Raw genomic sequence first — 21,484 nt, 5'->3', positions numbered from 1 at the left:
TGTACCAAAATTAACACAATTCATATCATTCGTGTTGAAACAAATGTAAAATTAAAAGGATTGTTAGAAGAGGATTCAGGATTCATCATAAATCCCTTGGTATATATTAATAGGTGCCGACCTGTAAAGTACGATGTTAAACTATATATGTTTTTACCGTGTGCATTAAATGTTGCAATTGAGACAAATAATTTGCCAATTCAATGTTTTTAAAGCCTCACTGACCCTTTATAAGAAGGGCTTGAATATAGGGAACTACTAACAGGAAGTGAGAAATGCTTAGCTGCAATAACAGAAAAGAGAATTGAAAAAAAGAAAGACAGGAATTCAGTGACAGCCTGGTGCCGTAATCAAGCAACTTTACAACAATGGACATGGTATATTTTAATTGTAAAAAAAAATAAAATGATCATAGAGGAAAGTGAGAGGAAAACCAGGAAGAAGAGGATGATGATCTGGTGATGGTCTAAGGACAGATTCCTCCTGGGAATCTGCTGTAAACACTGTTAAACCCCTTGAGGTAAATGTGAGATTTTGCTGTATAAATAGCGTCACTAACAGCTGATTACCAATGTGTCAAGCACCAGCATCACTACCACTGCCCCTCCAGCGGCTGCTGCATGGTCACCCCCGCCTGACCCATCATATCCACTTCCAACTGCTGCTACATGCATGGACTTTACCACGAAAATCTCTGCCATGAGATATGCATGCTACTGTGTGAAGGTGTAGCCACAGACATGTGATCAGCCCTCCTGCAAAACACTCTCCTCTCAAGTTCTGAAACAGTGATAATCATCCCCTCGCCTCCTGAAGAAAATGTGAACAATCTTCCTTTTTTTTAATGATGTTATTTTCTATATGCGAAGACTGTTTTCCATCTGCTTCTTCCCCCTGATGTGCTGAGGAAGAGTGCACTGTGTGAAAGGACAAAGTGAAACACACTAGTTCTGGTTGTATTCTTCCCTGGATAGAGGTGTGGGTAATGATATCCACAGGATTTGTTAGATTGACAAATTTGGAAGGTGAATGTGAAGGTCACCAAACTGAGTTATAGAGAGACAGACAGACAAACAGACAGACAGATAGACAGATAGATGGATATTGAGACAGATAGATAGAAATATAGAAAGATTGATAGATAGATGGATAAATAGACAGACGGACAGCCTGCTAAATAGACAGATAGATTGAAAGTCCGATGGATAAATAGACAGACAGACAGAGAGACAGACAGATAGACTGAAAGACTGCTAGATAGAGAGACGGACAGACAGGTGGATAGATGGATAGATAGATTGATCAGTCATGTGACCCTCCCCTGCAGTGTGCTGGATCTGGATGATTTGAATACTGTTTCTCCACCTCTCTCCAAACTTTTCCTCCCCGGCTCTGCCCTCAGTCAGTCCGTCGGTCAGTCAGTCGGAGCACCGGGCAGCGCTGGGTGTGATGCCGGAGAACGTGTGGTCGCTGTGCCCGCCGTCTGAGGACTCTCTCTGCGGTTCGACGGAGACGCGCTGAGGTTGAACTATAAAGGAGAATAAGGAGCTGTGTGTGCATGTTATTGTTGAAGGACTGCGCCTCGGAGAGAAGTGGCCGGAGCTCGTCAGCATGCGGCTCCTGTTGAGCGTCCTGTATCCCGTCCTCTCCCTCACAGTCTTCGGATTATATCCCTCCATGGTGAGTTTGGTTTTCTGTTTCATTGCCTCTTGTTTGCTTACAGACCGGGCTACCGTTGAGGACGTATAGTTCCTCATGCAGATAAGCTTTAGTGCCTAACTTCCCTCAAAAGCCCTAGAATTAAATGTTGTCTAATTTACCCGCAGAGATAAGGGAAGTGAATTAGAATAGATTCAATGGAATTTAGACGCCCACAGGAAACACTACACATCGGGGTAGGCTTAATTCATTTACCTCTTACACTCAGCTATTCATTTAAACTTTGAATAATAACCAGTATCCCTTCAAAAAGCAGCAAATTCTGAAAACGTCTTACTTTTTATAATGCCCTTCCAGTAACTAGATTTAATAATATCTTTTCCTGTAAGCTAAAACATCATTCTTATCAACATTTCAATGCAGTTTTGCAACAGTTTGGTCCTGCATCAGTTCAAGAATTATTAAAAAATGGATCCAGCATACATAGCTGTTTTCTGCTTTAATTATTATGCAGCAAATGCAGGTTTATGCTGAATTGTTGTGACAAATCCCCTTTTTTTCCTTTCCCAAGTAAACTGGTTATATTGAATGCAAGTTCATACAGCCACAAAGGCATTTCTCTCTTAAAGATGCTTCCATTTGTGAAGGATGAACATATGTTGAGCCTGAGTGATTATATAACATCTTCCACCCCCCCCCCCCCATTTCTGCATTTTAGATCTGAAGGTTTTGTCTTTGTGCTTAAACTTTAAGCAGATTTGAGGGGTATGGACTTGAATGTGCATTGACTTGTAGCTTTGCACTGAGGGGAGGATGGAACAACGGAGAGTGAAGCTGACAACTGGGCTCACGGTCTCATAATTCATGGATAAATCAGTGGGTCCCTGTTGGTGGAGCTGTCCGCTCTCTAGTGCTGAAACTTCAATGCACATAGGTCTGTGGCTTTGCAGCAGCTTATAGAGGAGGATGTTAAAGCTGTCCATCCTTTTACATGCAGGTTTAGAATTGAATCAGTGTATATTATGATCTTACAGGGGAGAGTTTGCTCATCAGTGGGGCTGGACAATAATAATTCAGAATAACAATCACTTATTAGTGACAATTAACCAAGTTGGTGGAATCCCTTTTTTTTGTACATCATGAAAATAAGCTCATCTCAATATGAAAAATAACAAGGACATCGACAAAGACCGTAGGGACACATGAGTAAAGAATATAAACAGGACAACATCACACACTCAAACATAAAGTGCAGATAAAACAGTATCAACATTATACGTTTAATCAATAGTTATGTAACAAAGGTTCAATATACAGTATATAGCCTAGTGAAACGTTTCTTATGCATTTTGAACAATGATGAGGTATGAATCAAAGCTGATCTACCTCAGATTCGTAAAACGTTTTGTTCCTTGTCATAAAGAAGAGTTCAAACCCACAACCTTTCCTCAGGAGCAAAGAATATCAGTTTTTAAATTTATAAATTTTTTGTCATTAAATGACCATGTTGTCCAGCCCTGCTCAACAGCACACAGTGCTTCATTCTTAGGGGTGAGGTCATTGATCCAGTCATAGCCGCGAAACAATCAGATAATTGATCAATTTGTCATGTGCAGAAGGTGAACTAATGGCAAGTAGAAGTATGAAGTCTCTCCTGTTAACAGCTCCCTAAACGGGAGGATTTGTCACATCATGTCAGATGCGCAGAACGGTGCTGCAGGAGTTTGCATTGTTGCCTCACAGGAAGAAGCTTCATGCTTCTGTGTGTAGTTTGCATGTTCTCCCAGTGTTTGTGTGGGTTTTCTGCGAGTACTCCAGTTTAATCCCACAGTCCAGAGACTTGCAGAATGTAAAATTATCCTAGGTGTGAGTGTGAATGGTTGTCTGTCTCTGTATGTTGGCCCTGAGATTGACTGGTGACCTGTCCAGACGGTATCCTCTCCCCTGGGATCTGTATAGATAATGGAAATATGAATTATTTCTGATTATTTTATTATTGGTCTGATTGGTCGAAATGGATCAATCAATTAATAAAAACAAAGTTACTGTAAGGTCCTGCATCAGTGAACATAATCATCCCAATAGTTGACATGTTTTCATCATTATAGAGCTCTGGATCTCCTATCTTTGTGTTTTAAGTTATGCTTTATGAATGTGCTTCTGCAGTGTTATACCTCTGATGACTATTGCTCTGTTCACTTTCTGTCTTTCATCTGTTTGCAATTATGTCAATGGATGCGGACGCGGCCATTGAGGAATTTGATATATTGCTCAGATGAGGGCTGCATGCAAAGTGGTAGCTCGGCCCCCAAAGGCCTTTTTCTGCTTCAGTGTTTAAAAATTATCTGGAAAGGCAAACCTTTCATGGTATTACACTAAGCTGAAAATTATTAAGCTGTCACTCACTGGCTGTCAGGCCTTGTACACAAGGCTTTGCTCATTCCGGTAAAGGGAAGCAGCCGCTGCCTTTTGGCATTTAAGTTTATGCGTTATTGCTGCCTCCTCCCCTCCCACTCCGACTCAGTTTAGCACCGTTGAGACAATCTATCATCAATCTGAAAAAAGTGGTTAAACTGAGGGCTGATGTTACGTAGTTCCCTCCATTGACAGGGTGGCATGCTCCGTGTTTGGCAGATACCACCTCATCTGATCCCCAGTGAGCCTTTATGAAAAAAATTACATATTTGCATAGTGTAGTTTTCCCTTATGGTCTGTGCCAGCCTAGTAATTACACTGTGGTTGCTGACTGCACTCTGTTGCACCCATCATAATCTCAGTGATGACTGGAATTTGTGTTTTATGATGACACATTATATTCTACACCTGGCGGACATATCGATTGGTGGTGAGACTTAATAGACTTCAGGAGGCTGATGTCACAGCATTGCCACTTAAAATTCTATGGACACATCTTTGTCTAGTTTTAAGGAAAGGCTAAATTTTGTGGTTGAATCACTCTTATTATATGTATCTATTATAACTCTTGTATGATCTATTAATAAACAAGTTGAAACTTGAATTCATTTATTTGCTTTCGGCTGGATATTGTTAGGGTTAGGTTATATTATTATGTTAAATCCTTGCATTTCCAGATCTAGGACTACAGTATCTCCAGGTTGATGAGTTTGCTCATTTGAAGTCTGGATTTAAAGGTATGGGTTGGTAATCTTATTTGTAGAAATCATCCTCACATCCCAATAGCCATAATAAAGTTGTCTGAAGAAAGAAATAAATAAAGCTGGTGTCTCTGTCACGAGTTGTCGGACAGAGCATGTTCAAGCTTAACTTCTACGAGAAGGCTGATGGGAGGGAACGGTATAAAACGGTTGCATATTCTCAAAGTGTACCTCGTTTTTGCTAGCTTCTCCAGGATTAACAACCGTTGCTTTAAAGAGTGACTTAAATTATTTCAACTAGTCTTAAACATCCAGATTACATTTTTAGAATCCAACAACCAACAGCAAAGAGGCGCCGTTTGCCTTTTCTTATAGTCCATCAATCAGTCAATCAATCAAACACTCTGTTTGTATAGCACTTTTCATGCAAACACAATGTAACACAAAGTGCCTCTAATAAAAACCAACCCATCCACGCACACAGCAATAAATCACTATGTTATAAATAAAGACACCAAATAAATACTTCCTGTATTTATCGATTGCTTTTACTTTGGTAATAAAAGGTCATCATAAATCTTCAAAAGCAGGATATAAAATAAAAATAGTAAACCTACCCTAAACATTGATTCCTTGTTATATGCATGAATCTCTTTGGCTCAACAACAAATAACATGTCTGCACTTCACCAAGGGCAACAAGTTTGTGAATATTGTGAATGTTTATGGATAGTTTAATCTTGGGGATTCGGCTGCAGCACCAGTGGGATGGAGCTCTGTGTGGGCACTTGGCCTCTTTGTTGTAAAGTTAGTAGGTGGTAGGCACGCATACACACGCCCACATGCACTCACTGCCGCTGTCCAATCCACTTGTGCCGCATGTGGCAGCTCTACCAATTCGCTGAGGTGCAGTTTTCAAAGAAAGAGAGGTATCAGGTAAAATAATTGGACTTTGATCACACTAGATGGTTAGAAATGTGAGCACAGCTGCAGAGGACCTGCAGATGAGATGTTACTTGCTCTCGCTTAAATGGCATTCTGCTGATCATTAATCATATGAGAACACCCAAAGGCATTCATTTATGTTACTGTTTATCATCAGTTTCAGCGCAGCATTAGCATTTATGTGGACGACACACTTAGGCTTGGTGGGGAAATCTGCCTTGGCACAGATGCCGTATTAAAAGATGAGAGATGCTGCAGGGCACACACCTACACACAATATTTGGCGATTAAATAAAAAGAAAAACATTCTGGAGGTTTCATTCTTCACATCAGCAGGGGCTTAATGAAAGATGACACCCTCTAACTATGTGTCAACACAAACAAAGCAAATGTGCCAACGGGACGGCCGGCAAAGTCATTACAGGTGCGACGCTGCGTGTTTCATGTGTGAAGCATTGAGACGTTTGATCAGAGCTGATGGAGTGGAAATAAAGACAGGAATTCCAGTGACGGTGACATGTGTTCACTCAGATCACCACCACCACCAGCAGCAGCAGCAGCAGGGTGAATATATGCTTCGTCCTTCTTGAGCCTGCCTGATGAGTTTTCTGTCACTTTCTTGGAGTTGGTGGTCTGAGATGTGTCAGTTGCATGTGGGCACAATTTTTGAGTCCAGCTTACTTTTTATCAGAGAAGGGAATTCATCCTGTTCACGAGTAATAAGATGTCGATGTACTGACTGTGACAGATAACCCCCAGTCACCTCCGCACAATTTTCTGCTTTCACTTTGAGCCATTTTGCCCATTTCTGCCCATTTTGCTCGAAAAAGAGATATATTAAAACAAGCAATATTATTACTATGTATAATGATTAAATGCTTGAAATTGCTGTCATTTTTATATATGATTACCATGACTTTAAAATGACTTTCCAGCTCTCTTTACTCCTCTGGGCGAATGCAGCTCAGTTAATAAGCATAATTACATGAGTTGAGCCATGATGTTAAAACTACCAGGGGCATAGTTAGGGCCCTCTCTCTCTCTCGGGTTCCCTTATGATTACTGTAATTACAGCCCAGGCGTTCACAGCAGACACATATCAGTGGATGAGAGCTGGAAGGCTGGTCCTGTGAGGGATGGTAGACATTGTGGTCTCAATACATTTATACTGTACTCAATCAACCTGGGAGATCATTACGACCTATATGCTTGTTAAGATCTTATAGTGAAGATAAAATGCAATGTCGCTTATAAAGTAGCTTTAAATGGCAGGCTGAGACGGATGATGGAGTAGGTAGAGGGGAGTTTAATTAGAGTTTGATATGAGCTCCCTTGAAGTTAAACATTTGATTTAAGATAAGGTACACCACAAAATTCTAACTAACTTTACTGCTTCACTGACAAATCCAAAAAGTTAACTTATATTTTAGCTAGTTTGTTCCATTGTTGTCTTTTTCAATAAAAAGTTTGAATTAGTTATTTTCTATAAAAATGGGGTGAGACATCATGTTTGACAGCTTAGATTGACCTGTGATCAGTCAGGGGGTGTATCCATGGGACTTCGATGCTACGTCTCCGCTCCCCTATACTCTGGCTCCGAATGATTATAGACTGAGGCAGACCAAAACTGGGGTCTAATTCATAGGTGACAACAGTATACTCAGTTCAGCTAGAAGAATTAGCAAGATCATTTTGTAAATCATTCGCGGTGACCCACAGACATCTCAGGGGTTTTCACCAACTGCCTCAGAAAAATAAGCACAACAAACCAATTAATCAGCAGCTTTCCTTTTGTATCCAAACAACATATCTGTCAGAGGACCTAAAGAAAGGAAAGACCAATGAGGCTAGTGTTAATGTGAAGTAAATAATACGGTATAATTAATTTTTATTATAGGGTTGTTTAAGGTAACATTAGGACGTCTCAGCTGGTTGCTTTAAGTTCTGATGTTAATGCCCCAAAACAGCCTGTTCGGTTCTGCATTGACCTCTGAATTCTGCAGGCATAACTGCTGGTTATAAAGATAAGACTACTTGGATGCAATATTGCCAAAAATGTGATTCCACCAATCAATCTGGCACATTTCCTTTCTGCGAAATAAAGAATAAAATTATTAAACCTTCAAACCAAACACACAAAGAAGAATTCACTGCCAGACTGCCTGTCATCTGTCTGACAGGGAAAAGAGTCACTTCAAGAAAAATACCAAAAAAGGGGAGAGGTGCAAAATGGAGCCTGGCACATTTTCAAAATGAATAAAACATGAAACATAGCTGGACGAACATGGTTTTTGCTAATGACTAGTGATTCTTACTTCAATTAGTCGATATCTATTCCAAAAATCCCAAGAATGTTACTGTAGTCTGTAGCAAGTTATTTTAATCTTAAAGAAATAAAATAATTATTAGATGATAGCTGCTCCTTGAGACGCCTCCGTATAGATCCAGGCTGTGTGTACCCGCTGTGGTTTACAGCAACTTTGTGACTCAGGGTGGTGACCTGACTCTGGACAGCGCCTGAACCAAGTCAGTGTGGCGTTTGTCCCTGCTGCAGAACAAACAGCAGCCAACAGCTGTCTGCAGATAACTGGCTGATGTGTTGTCAACACAGACAGTGCAGGTGAATCAGTGAAGAGCCGTACAGTTGCCTTCATGTCTGTGATAACACTGATCATAAAAGTGGACGTCTGTACTTACTTGAACCATGTGCTGCTGACAGCACGCAGTACTGTACTGCAGTGATGCTCACTTCCTCCGGCTATCCATTAAATTTAATTAAATACATTTAGTTAAAACCTTGAAAGTTATGTAACGAACAATGTCAACATGCACACATGGAGCTAGAGCGTGCCCAGTTTAAGTCTATGTTTTCAATCATGACATTTCATCCCATTTGTATTGCTCCGTGGCAAAATCAGAAACTTGACCTGTTGTGGTCACTTGCTTTTGCTAAGCTATGATAGGACCATCTCGTGTTCAGCAGTGGGGATTAGCAAACAACCAACTAAGTTCTGTATATTTGCAGCCCCTACCCATTTATCATGCTGTTATTTGAAGGTTATCTGAGAGAAGTCATTAACTGAAGTAAAAGTATAAAGCTACAGCAAATAAATTGCAATGTAACTTCAAAGGAGCTCCTGGAATGCACTGAGCATTTTAATGAGTCCATATCTTAGACTTTAGAGCTGCGTTCAGATGGTTTAACTTTTGTCCAAGTAGATCGTATAATTGCAAATGTTGCAGAGGTGAAAACTGAACCAGAGCCAACACAAGTTATGCATAATCAAATTTGTCTTGCTTTAGTCTCAGCAGTGGGTTCTCGTTGCTTCAGCTTTAATATCAGAGCATGCTGACAACACTGCTGAGCATAATTAAAAAGGACAAAATTCAAAGGTTACGAAAGAGCAAGAATTAATCAGGAGAGCTGCACCTGCTGCAACAGTTTGTAACGAGTGACCTCGTCCATGTCTGTGGATCCTGTGACGTTAATGTGGCAGCCTGTCCTTTTTATACATCTGAGTTTCTTTTGCCGCTACTAATGATCATGCTCCTAATTTAAAATTGCATACCCTGAAAAGAGGAAATGTGCACTGTGAACGTTGATTCACAGATTTGTTAGCATCGATTAAAAGAAGGGTTCTCAACCCAGTAGGCTGCTCAACTAATTACAATAATAGGTAAAGATGAAAAGTAAAGGGCCTCCTCTGGTTAAATGTATAAAATGAAGGTGGTTGCAGTTTTTGAAAATACATTCATATGTTTTAATATTGTTTGTTACTTTGGTTACACCGATTAACCCAACATTCTCGCAAAAGTCCTTTTTATCACAATCATGATTCATGTTCTGAATTGTGATCTCTCTTGAAATACTTTAATGTCTACCTTCAGATGCTTCCTTTTACGGTAGTTGAATAGATTTGTTGTAGTCTTGGCTGTCATCTTACAAAGCTTACAGATAACTTTGCTTTGAGAAACATGTGACTGTCCAGAGCCAAACCACTGACATGCTCCTGACACTGCATCCTTCTTTGGCAGCTCCTCCTGATCTGAGCTGCTGCTAGTTCATGTTGCACAAATAGGCTTCATCATGCTTGATGTGTCCATTATAGGATGGACACATGATATAATCGATTTAATAATTCCACATATGTCTGTCGGTCTTTAGCAAGTTGTCTTCAATGTAAAAGCACAAAACACATTTTGTTGTTGGAATGCTTTATATCAAGCTGAATTACAGAGCTTTAATTTAAATTTAAATTAAATTTGATTGCTTGCCAAACAGGCATTTCCAAATGTTGACACAAAAGCTGACATGTTATATCGATGAACACAACAGTGCAGTTGCGCCAACGACAACTGAGCCGTGGCTTCGGATAGAAAGCTGCAACCACCTCTCGACAGGCCAAACAAACAGCCCATTCCAAACAGGCAGGAGCAGAACAGACACTAGGCACTAGCTTGTCTAGCTGTACATTGTTTTTGAATGTTCTGTGGATCCACGTTTTCAGGGTAGACAGAGAACGTCATGAACATAGATTGTTGACAAAGAGCATTAGTGGTAAATATAATCAGTGAAGCTTTAGAAATGGCTTTATCTTCAGTATAAACAGTGTCACTGTTGCTTAGTATTCTGCCTGTGTATTCATGTCCATCCAAACTCAGTTTGGCCCGTGGAGCCGTCCACTGATTTTACTCCACCGATAATGTTCGATGGCTGTTTCATTATCATCCTCCATGATGCCTGTGACTGACGTGTTGTGTAGTCTCGAGGCCCATCGGAGCACACCCCCCAGAGAATAAGCACAAGGGATTGAACAAGATAATGCCCGAGCTCATTCAGAGACAGTCTGGGGCAGAATGTGCCGAGCTCCTGCGCAATTATCTATTCAATCTTTTCTTCGCCAGGGTCAAAGAAGGCAGGAAGTTGGCACGCCTCTTGGAAATTAATCTCCCTGCAATTCCTTCATCACAGTCACATGAGAGAAAAGTTGGCCCTCTCTTTTTCTACCTCTTCGTCTGGGACCTTCTCGGTCTCAGTATTAGTGCTGCCCGGATTGCTACTGCTGAGTTAAGGGGTGTTACCATTGTCATTGTTGTCCTAGACGTCATCAGTCTGGTTGCAGAGCTGGCTGCACATGCGAGTTCATATTCCTCTGCCATTACAGCTAAAATGTTAACTCATTTAAGCCGTATGATCATCAGTTACAGTACTGTCATGCACATTCCACTTCACTTGCCTCCAATACCCTGGTGGCTTTTTGTTTGGACAGGTTGATAGATTACTGGATAGACAGCATCTGCTTAGGTCTTTGTCAGTGGCAGGCAGGGCGGGGTATTATTGTGATATGAGATTTAGCTTCATTGGCACTTGGATTTGCCTACTAAAAGGGCTTTTTTTTCACATTATTACATGGCAAAATATTCCATTTTGACCTGCAGATCCAGGATAAAGAGCAGATTAACACAGATACAGGACTATTTCTTAAGTGTTTCTGAAATTGTTCAATGTAAACAAACAGAGCAGATTCTAAACAACAGAAACAGCATAATGAAATAGACTTTGCCAGTTCTGGTGCAGTATAATGTAATGGACAGGGAGTGAACGAAGGTGTGACTTTTGAGAGTCACTACCATGCAGTGCTGCAATAAAGCTCAGCATTTCCTATAGATGATTTCAATCTATGGTGGTAACAGGCTGCACATATACATTCAAAAGGTCCCTATTACATCCAACAGATTCCGAGGGAAAGGTACACAGACTAAATAGAGAAAGATAAGTTATCCTGTGCGAAAGACCTGCAGTGATGTAAGAAGTGCAGCTGAAACTATAAAGTCTGTCTTTCTGTAAGGACGGTAAAAATATTCTGGACAAGAACACGTGGTAGGTTGGTAGATGCTCATTTGTGGCTTTCTCGCTGCAGCTCCGGATGATGCTGTTGGGGGTTCTGACTGTCTTTCATGCTATTCACCTAGGCCTTATTTAAAAAATATTGATTTATTTTTTCTTTTTATTTATTTATTTCCTAAACTCCAGCTTCTCACCTGTGGTTTGCCTCCAGGGAGTTGCTTATCCTGCCAGACTCATACTGCTGCAGTGTAGCTAATGGAATCAGACATTATGAGGCTGGCAAAATAAATTAGATCAGAAGACCAAGGCTACACACAGCAGGGAGGAGAATGGTGAATCCTGGCAGTGCATAAAACAGATCCCATTAGCACTTAATAGAATCATTTCCTATGCCAGACAGCCACAAGTTTTAGAGAAGAAAAATCCTCTATCGAGTCATAAGTGCTGTGATTTCACAGACATGCTATTCAAGTTTAGTAAAAGCTACCTTGAACATCCTCAGAATGAATCTTACTGAATTATCAAAAACTGGAAACAAAAATGAAAGAAAAGACCAAACCTGCTTTTTTAACTGGAACCAGATGAAGGCCTTATAATAACCCCCCAACCAACAACTCCTCCATCCTCTTCAACGATCCTTCTCGAGGGCGAAGAACAAGTTTTGCAGTTTTACGACACCAAACAAACATTTTCAGGTCAGATTGTGTTAATACCTTTATGACTTCCTGTCATCTGGTTGCTTCTTATTGTCCCAGTCAAAATGTACAGTACTGCAAATGTCAATCAGGCATTTGTCACAACCTGGCTCAAGGCTGGACAAAGTAGGGAAGGACACACATGTTTAAACAAAGAATAAGTTTATTTAAAGAAATAAAATCTTCAAATCAAATTACAACAGACACCAAATGAGTAGAAGCCATGGGGGAGAGAGAGAGTGGCTGAATGCCACCAGCTTATATACAGCAGCCAGACCAGGTGAGGTGAATCTACCTTATGATCAGGCTTCTGCAGGGAGAGGCCTTCTTTGAGAGGGTCGTCACACAGGAAAAGTTTGAGGTATTTTACCCCTTCAATCTGGTTGCCTCGTATAAGTCCATTATTATAGCTCTGGACTGCGAGTTATGTCATTGTGGAGTTTCTAGATTATATAATAGTATTTTCAATTAATGGCCGATTGTAGATAACTGTGTTCGATTTTGGGAACTTGAAAAACCATCACAGCTTTGGTCAGTGCTTATTTATTACTCCATTCTCTCTTAACTTCTGCTTGCATCCACGGACAGATTGGAAATGAATGAGAGGGAAGGGGGCAGAGGGTGTGTGTCAGTATCAGAAAGACAAGAAACACTGCAATATGGATGTTTTTTATAAACTACCTCAAGTCAATATCTTCTGTGTGTGTCAACCACCTCCAGAGATAATGGGGGTCACACGCCTCTGACATCATTTATTCAGGGGTCGGTTGGTGGCTGGAACATTTGAGAAACCCTATTGGAGATAGAAAGAGGACAGAATAGAACATGTTTCATTTACAATATAAGATAGAGCCTTTTTATCCGTCTCAGTTTGTTAAAGGAGGGTAAAAGTCCCTTTTGTTTACCAGAAGAGACTTTGTAAAACTCCCCAGGAGGTGAGTTTTGATATTGCAGGGCTCACTTTTTAAACTGCCCTAAACTTTTTCTGGCAAGTCTTGCTTTGTTGTGCAGCCATCTGAATCCTTCTTCCTTAAAAGCAATAGAAGTAAGAGCTAGGGGTGCAAACTAATACAGATATATTATATACGTTCCCCACTGGCCACATGTGAGTGGTCTTGTGTTTCCTCCCTCAAGCTCGGCTCTTCTATAGAGACCTCAAAGCCTGAGGGTTCTGTGCAGTAGCTGTTCTTAGGACTGAGCTCTTCTGGACAGAGATCTCAGATGGTGTTTCAGGAACCTGCTCAGTTTGGGGGTAATAGCCTCAAGCGCTGCGATTACCACCAAAATCATGTTTTACTTCACTTTCTCCATTTACTCTAGCTCCTCTGACAGCCCTTGGTATTTTTCAAGCTTCTCATGTCCCTTTATATTGACGTTGCTGTCGATTGGGAGGGACAACATCATTCACAACTGCCTTCTTCTGCCGATTATCAACCACTACAATTTAAAAACAAGAATATATATAAAATAGAAACGTGACAACAGGGCGTTTGATTGTGGTTGTAGAACATTTTTCAATGTAGTGACTGTAAAGCAAAGGGATATTTCTACTACTATCTACATATCTCAGTGCTGATTTGGCAGTTATTTTGTTTCATTCATGTGAAGCGTGAAGAAAATGCAGCCTCAGCCCCACAGGGTCCCGTTTGTGATGAAACGTTTAGCTGCTCCTTTCTGGTTTTGACCGTAAACATATTGAGCAGGGGCTAAAAAAAAAAAATTGTTGGCACCTTCCCTCCAACAAAATATTGATGAGTGCTGTATATCAGCCCTCAAAAAGCCATGAGTCAAAAATTGGCAAAGAGAGACTGGGAGATCAAGAATGAGCATCTTGGCAACTGGTTTGTGTTTGTGCGTTTGTGCGTACTGTATGTAACCACTCGAGCGTGTTTGTGCGTGTGTGTGATGCGTATGCAGAGAGCAGAACCCTGCTGGGTGGCTGGGGAGAGCTTTGAGCTGCTAGATGCTGTTTTGTGGGGATGATTAATGACCAGACGTTAGCGAGCAGCTCTGTGAAACCATTGTGGCCTTGGAGCCCGATCGTTCTTCTATCTAACATAGATAGAATAAATTTGAAAGAAGTCCTCACCTCCTCAACAAACCCAGATTTACAAACAAAATACTCTGTATGAGATCAGTTAAACACTACAGAACAAGGCTAAAACAGGAAAAGGTATGAACCAGTCTTTACATTAATAAGATCCGAGCATGGCTGCCAGTGCTTGTGTAGAACTGGTTATGCTCTTTTATGTCTGTGCTTTTGTGCATTAATAAGGCAATGACATTTTATTTATAAAGCAATATTCAGACACAAAGCAATTCAAAGTGCTTTACAATGGCCTTGAATTGCATAAAAATACTTCCAGAAGACATTAAAATTGCACTTAAAGAGAGGCCTTTACAGAAGTGCAGAATAATTAAAGTCATTTAAATATAAAAAAAATATATTAATATAACTGAGATGGACTTTACTGCTAATGCTTTTTCTCTAGTACATGCTGCTTGTGGTTATATATGCTGTCTTTGTACTTCTCTGCAGTGATATATCCGCCTGCATGCCGACGCTCATAGCTCAGTCTCCCTTTCAGTCACATCCTCTTTCTTTGTCTTTGTCCTCTTCTCTTGTTTTTTGTTTTATCAGCTTCTGTTTACTGTATCCACATCACAACCTTTTCAACTCATCGGTCTGTTCATTAACTACTCCCTCCTTTACATTTATCTACTATCCTTCTTATACGCCACTCGGATTATTACAGTGGATGACAAGGTTTACCAGTAGAGTGCTGCAGTGGCAAAGAACATAAATATTTATATGAATACAAAGCGTCCCAGAGCTTGTTTGTCTCTTTTTACTTGATTGAAGTGTCAGTCAAATCTCTCTATTGCTGGGAAAAGTGCGTGGCCAGATGTCCTATGAATAATTGAGCAGAAGCACTTGAAGTCACTTAAAGTTACTCAAAGTTCACTTCTTTAGTTTTCAAAGTTCTAAAACTCTCCGGGACTTGTTTTGAAGCACAGTCTGTGGTAAGAGAGAACATCGATTCTGACTGGACAGAACCTGAATATCGTTTAAAGAGAACCTATAATTATAAAAGTCTGTAGGGTCTCCTTCTTTGATTGTCCATATATGTATTTCCATATATGTGTATTCCCATTTGTATATGTGTTTGTGTGTGTGTTTCTACTCTTACACCGCAAATATTTGTATGTCCAGCTAATTGTAGTAACCTGATCCAGTTTTAGCATTAACAACAAGGACATGCAGTGTTTCATACTTATCTTTAATAAAAGTCAGGTAGTATCTGGAGCCTTTAGGTGTTTTATTTGTAAAAAATGACAAGATAGATGTTCATGGTATATGAGCCAATCCTGAGATCAAAAAATAACCTCGGCCTCTCGAGGTAGTGAGAGGGCTATTTTCAATGAGATGTGCAATAGCTTCCTGTTACAATTCAAGCAGAGGGGCAGGTGGCCTCCAGGTGTTTCAGAATGGAGGCAGCCACTTCTGTATGAATTATGCCCACAATCCAGAGCTGAGCTTGGCTTGACTCCTCGTAATGTTTTCCAAAAAAAGTATTCTTTCTATATGTTACAGCAAGTTTTCCCTGCAACTTTTTGTCAAGTGTATTCCCTGTGTGCTTTGAGAGAGAACCTGCCAGAAATCCAGGTGCCTGAATGTCTGTAATAAGGGTAAAGCAAAAGCTAAGGTATCCATCTGAGGATAAGACTAATTTGTGTTTTTGGCCACAGTGAGAAACTCTGTTTATCTGTGTTTATCTTATAATCATCAGACATAAAAAACAAAGGCAATTTAACATGGTTTTAATAACCAAATCATATATGCATTACAGATAAATTTACTGTATGATTGATAACTGTTACTAAAATACAATGTGGACCCAATACTGAACCATGGGGACACACTTTTGTCTATGCATAGGTTTCTGTAGTAGTAACTCTATAAATCAGACCGGGACATTTTACAAACAAGTTATTATTGTAATATATATTATAAACCTTGAAATTATGATTATTTAATGCAGTGTGTGAATCTGCAAACCACTGATGGATTCAAAGGATGAACTTGAACCAGCGTGTCTGTGCTGCTGTGCTTAAAATAACTTGAGATTCACAGCCTCCAAATCAATGACATATAAAGTCATACATAGGTCCAACCTAATTGTGTGTTTGATTGTACTTGCAGACTATCGGCCCAAAGGAGGGCTGGCAGGTGTACAGCTCTGCCCAAGATGCTGACGGGCGCTGTATCTGCACAGTTGTGGCACCAGAACAGAGCCTGTGCTCCAGAGATGCCAAGAGCAGACAGCTCCGCCAGCTATTGGAGAAGGTAAAGTGGATTTCGCAGCACTTGCACATATAAGTACACACACTCTCCTTTTACATATGGGAATAACCGTAAAACAAAGCTTCATTGTTCTTTTCAGGTGTCAACTTCACTGTAGTAACAGTTGTTTTAACATCAACATTTAACATAGGTACACTGCTGCAAGGCTTTGTCATGTTTGTTCTTTTTCAACAATAGCCTAGTGCACATTCAAGCACACACACACGCAAACAGGTTCACTAGGGAGAAGCCATCTCAATCGCCTTCATCATCTACTCACCTGCAGACTTAACTATTTATCATCCAATTTGTGCGTCACTTCTTTTTTTTTATCATGGCTTCTTTCATTCTAGGTGCAGAATATGTCTCAGTCCATTGAGGTGCTGAACCTGCGGACTCAGAGAGATTTCCAATATGTCATGAAGATGGAGAACCAGATGAAGGGCCTGAGGACCAAGTTCAGACAGATTGAGGACGATAGGAAATCCATCATAGCCAGGAACTTTCAGGTATTGTACAGCCATGGTTTATCATAGCCTGCTTTACTCAAAAGCTCAGTGGACCTTTTCTATTTAGTTTCTACTTGTTTCATCACCAGAATCTTAATAATGTTTGGTATATATATTACTAGTATTTATTTTCTTACTGAATGTTGTTGAGAAATGAAAAATACATACATAATTTCACCATCGGCAAACGTTCAATTAATAAAGTTAGAGAACAACTATAGAGTTAAATTCAATAAATACAATTTTATAGTTGCTCGAGTCGATGATGAAGGATCAAATCATAGACTGCATATGATGGATTGCATGACTTCTCTTCAAAAGTGACGCCAAAGTGTCTTGATTGCCATTTGATGTTTTGCTGCAGTTTAACCCTAACACTGCTTTTAACTTTCAGCATGTGCCACTTTACAATTTGTGCCCCATACTGATGTGGCAAAATTATTGACAATGAACTGACAAAAATAACTGAGCAGGGAGACACATTAGCATGGCAGGGGCAATCAAAGCCATGGTTACACACCAACAAATCTGAATACTGCATCAACAGTGTATCATTGTATGACAGTGTACCACCATACCTCTCTGCTTTTCTTTCACCTTTCTCTGTTTTCCATCTCTGCCGCTGTCATCTCCGCTTGGCAGGAGCTTAAGGACAAGATGGACGAGCTGAAGCCTTTGATCCCCGTGCTGGAGCAGTACAAGATGGATGCTGCGCTCATCACCCAGTTCAAGGAGGAGATCAGGAACCTGTCGGCCGTGCTGACAGCCATCCAGGAGGAGCTAGGGGCCTATGACTATGACGAGCTCTATCAGCGAGTCCTGCGATTGGACAGCAGGCTCCGCAGCTGCATGGGCAAACTGAGTGAGTGAAGTGAAAATCACAGGCAGCTATTAACATGAGTGACAAATTAATTTACTGTTATCTGAGTTAACTGATATATTCTAGTAGTCTATTAATCACGGCGCATTATGTCACACTCTTATTATTTCACAAAGCCACAATATTGGTGTGATATCATGAATTGTCACAGTCATATTATTGTCATAGTAACAGTATTTTTTATCCATATGATATACTGTTGTCTTTCAGCCACAGAGAAAGAGAAAGAGGACCATAGGGGAAATGTAAATAAAAAAGATTGTATTATAGAGCTTGACAGTTACTTTTTCTTAGTTTGAAGCATGCGGGCACAGAAACGTCTTTGTGAATTCTGAGGCACCATCCAGGTGCCTCTTCAAATCCTTTTGCTTTTCTTTGTTACATTGCCTTAACATCGCACTGTAAAATAAATGTTTAATAGAAGTATTTTTTCACCTTAGTGAAAAGTCTCTGTTCTCATGGACTGCATTTGGTGCATTGACAACCTTTCGCTGTTCAAACAGCACAACGTGTCTGAATCTTAAGGAAAAGAAAGCTGCTGAAAGTAACAGGCTTTACCTCATCACCTCAAGGAGGCTGTTTTTTGCTTTAAACTTTTTTTAATCAGAGGAGCTATCATTAGGTTATTCATCATGTGAGTTTCCCACAGAGGGGAAAAGAAGCTGAATATGATCACACAGCAAATAACACGTGAAGAAAAAACCCTAGAAAAAGATTTCTAAACTTTATGAACACTAAAGATTGACAGTCTGGTGTATTTTGTATAATTTAGGTGACTGTTTTACACAGATTAATAAACACTGCTGCTGCAACACATTTTCATTTCACTGTAATTAAAGGCTAATGAACATTTCCTAAATCAGCTTGAACTAAATCTGTGGCAGTTCACCAAAATGTCTGCTAATTAATCGAGACTTTGGTCAGTAGACACATGGAGCTTGTTCCATTTCTAAGACCCTGTCCATGCTAATGCAGATATTTTGGAAAGCTAGCTTTTTGCTCTGCATTTGGGCTTCTCCTCCAAAAGCAGATGAAATCCACTTAAACACAGATTTCCAAATTGCAGATTTTCAAAAACAGCTTTTCTAATTATCCGTGTGTAGATGTTAAACAGAGTGATGAAGTCACTGTTTATTTTGCACATGCCGGCTGTTTGTGAAAAAAACAGAAACAAAAACAATTGTGGATACATATCAGTTTACACGAGAATATAAGATCATTGAGCATCCTCACAATATTCTTCTCTCTTATTTGTTTGATAGTTTATGAAGACTTTATCCTCGCCCACTGGCCCGGCATGCTTGTTTGACTGTTAGTTATTTTGAGATATTTTGATATCTTTGTTTTGAAAACAGGATAAAAATAATTGTTAAAAAAATATCCACAGCCGAGTTGACAAGGCCTGAGTCAAGGCTTAAGGGATTTACATGTAGGAAAGCTGAGTTATGCCACAAGCAGCAGTGGCACTATTTTGCTTCAAGCTAAATAAAGCCGCTTGCTGCCAGAACTATGTTAGTATGCACAGAGGACAGACTCTCTGGTGGCACATGCATGAAATTGGCTTGAGAAATCTAGTTAGAGACAAAAACCAGCACAGCACATCTTATCGCTGCATTTCTTTATCAACAGCATGTGGGAAATTAATGAAAATCACTGGACCTGTAACAATGAAGACATCTGGAACCCGGTTTGGGGCATGGATGACTGATCCTCTAGCATCGACCAGAAACAACAGGGTGAGTTATTAAAAAGCAGCGGCTGTGCACTGTGCACAATGTCCCCGTTGTGTTTACAGAGGAGGCAGAATATCACCATAGTTGAAGATAGGACCGTTACCATTTGATGGCTTTTTGTAAAGAGTCATTGTCCTGTTTGATAATTTTTAGTGACTGTAAGATTAGTTTGACAAGTATCACATCTAGGCTTTGTTCTTTTTATCCTCTCTGCTGCAGATTTGGTACATGGACAGTTTCGCCAACAGCAAGATCGTGCGCGAGTTTAAGACAATGGAAGACTTTGTAGCGGGCGTCGTTTCTCGAACCTACAGTCTTCCATTTAAATGGGAGGGAACCAATCACATTGTGTACAATGGATCGCTTTACTACAACAAGTACCAGAGCAACATTATTGTCAAGTACAGCTTCGAGACGGGCAGCGTGCTGGCCCAGCGAGCTCTGGAGTTCGCCGGCTTCCACAACATGTACCCTTACACGTGGGGCGGGTACTCCGACATTGATGTCATGGCGGACGAACTGGGAATGTGGGTCGTGTACGCGACCAATCAGAACGCAGGAAATGTCGTGGTCTCTCAGATAGACCCTGACACCCTGCATGTCCTGAAGACTTGGAACACGGAGTACTCCAAAAGGAACGCGGGTGAGTCATTCATGATCTGTGGGACACTGTATATCACCAACTCCCACCTGTCAGGAGCGAAGGTTTACTACGCTTACTCTACCAAGACTTCATCGTACGAGTACATAGACATTCCCTTCCACAACCAGTACTTTCATATCTCCATGCTTGACTACAACCCCAGAGAGAGAGCACTGTACGCCTGGAATAATGGACACCAGGTTATATTTAATGTCACCCTCTTTCATGTCATAAAAACTGACGATGACTCATAGACATTGCTTTATAGCCAAAACACCAACGTGCGTGAGACAAGGATCTCCATGTTTCCCCAAATAACCATGTTTTCTTTTTCAAACTGGACTATGGTATCGTCATTACTTGAACTTGTCTAATTTGTGGCTCTGGATTCTTGGCTGAATTGAGCATGGACACCAATGACTTGTTACCTTTCTGTAAAACACAGTTCTTCATTGCTGCTGCTCGGACTGGTATGCCTTATTTGCTGTGTTGGGTCTGTCAGCCAAAGACTGTTGATGGCTTTTGCATGTTCACATTTTATCTGCAGTGATTTCCTGTAGTATAGATGTGTTTTCGTTGCAGATCTGTTTTGAAGTTTTGTCTATTTAAAGCCTATTTAAAAGTATTTAAACCTCAAAGGCATTTGCTACCATGTAAAGTTGGCTGATTATAAGATGTTGTATGCAGTCTTTTAAAGATGGGCCTGTACAATATTACTGTTATGTAGGTCTCTGTGGAAGAAGAACATTTGTATTTTTTATAAAACTAAACCATAGAATATCTGTGCATTTTCATTAAAATAAAAAAAAATACTATACATTTCATTAAAATGGTCTTGTCTGGTTAAATTAATATCTGATCTTTTGCGGTGATAAAATGTTACTAACATGTTGATCAATCTTTTTTTTTGGTTAATAGTTGATGCATGGTCTAGAAAAGATATTATGCTGCGTGGAAAGGCCCGCAGCAGAATGTGACATACATATCCATGTATTCACATTACTATGAATTATGGGTAATTTCTTTAATTGAACTCGTGTTTGTAAGAGTGAATTGTGAACTGTGAGGGGGACATAAATGATCACTATTTACTACTGAGGAATGGTAGGACA

At 40.2% G+C, this 21,484-nt stretch overlaps 1 protein-coding gene across 1 annotated transcript; it reads left to right on the top strand.

Annotated features, from left to right (window-relative positions):
• Nucleotides 1–1,413: 1,413 nt before the first annotated feature.
• Nucleotides 1,414–21,152, top strand: olfm3a (olfactomedin 3a). Its single transcript, XM_062379634.1, has 6 exons — nt 1,414–1,680; nt 16,467–16,610; nt 16,961–17,116; nt 17,759–17,978; nt 19,626–19,732; nt 19,949–21,152. The coding sequence occupies exons 1-6, from the start codon at nt 1,612–1,614 to the stop codon at nt 20,624–20,626; spliced, it is 1,374 nt and encodes a 457-aa protein (XP_062235618.1). The 5' UTR covers nt 1,414–1,611; the 3' UTR covers nt 20,627–21,152.
• Nucleotides 21,153–21,484: the final 332 nt, after the last annotated feature.

Source organism: Platichthys flesus, chromosome 21 (genome assembly GCF_949316205.1).
Source record: "Platichthys flesus chromosome 21, fPlaFle2.1, whole genome shotgun sequence".
Classification (NCBI taxonomy): domain Eukaryota; kingdom Metazoa; phylum Chordata; class Actinopteri; order Pleuronectiformes; family Pleuronectidae; genus Platichthys; species Platichthys flesus.
The sequence above is the reverse complement of the archived record's forward strand: the minus strand, read 5'-3'. Positions and strand labels throughout refer to the sequence as shown.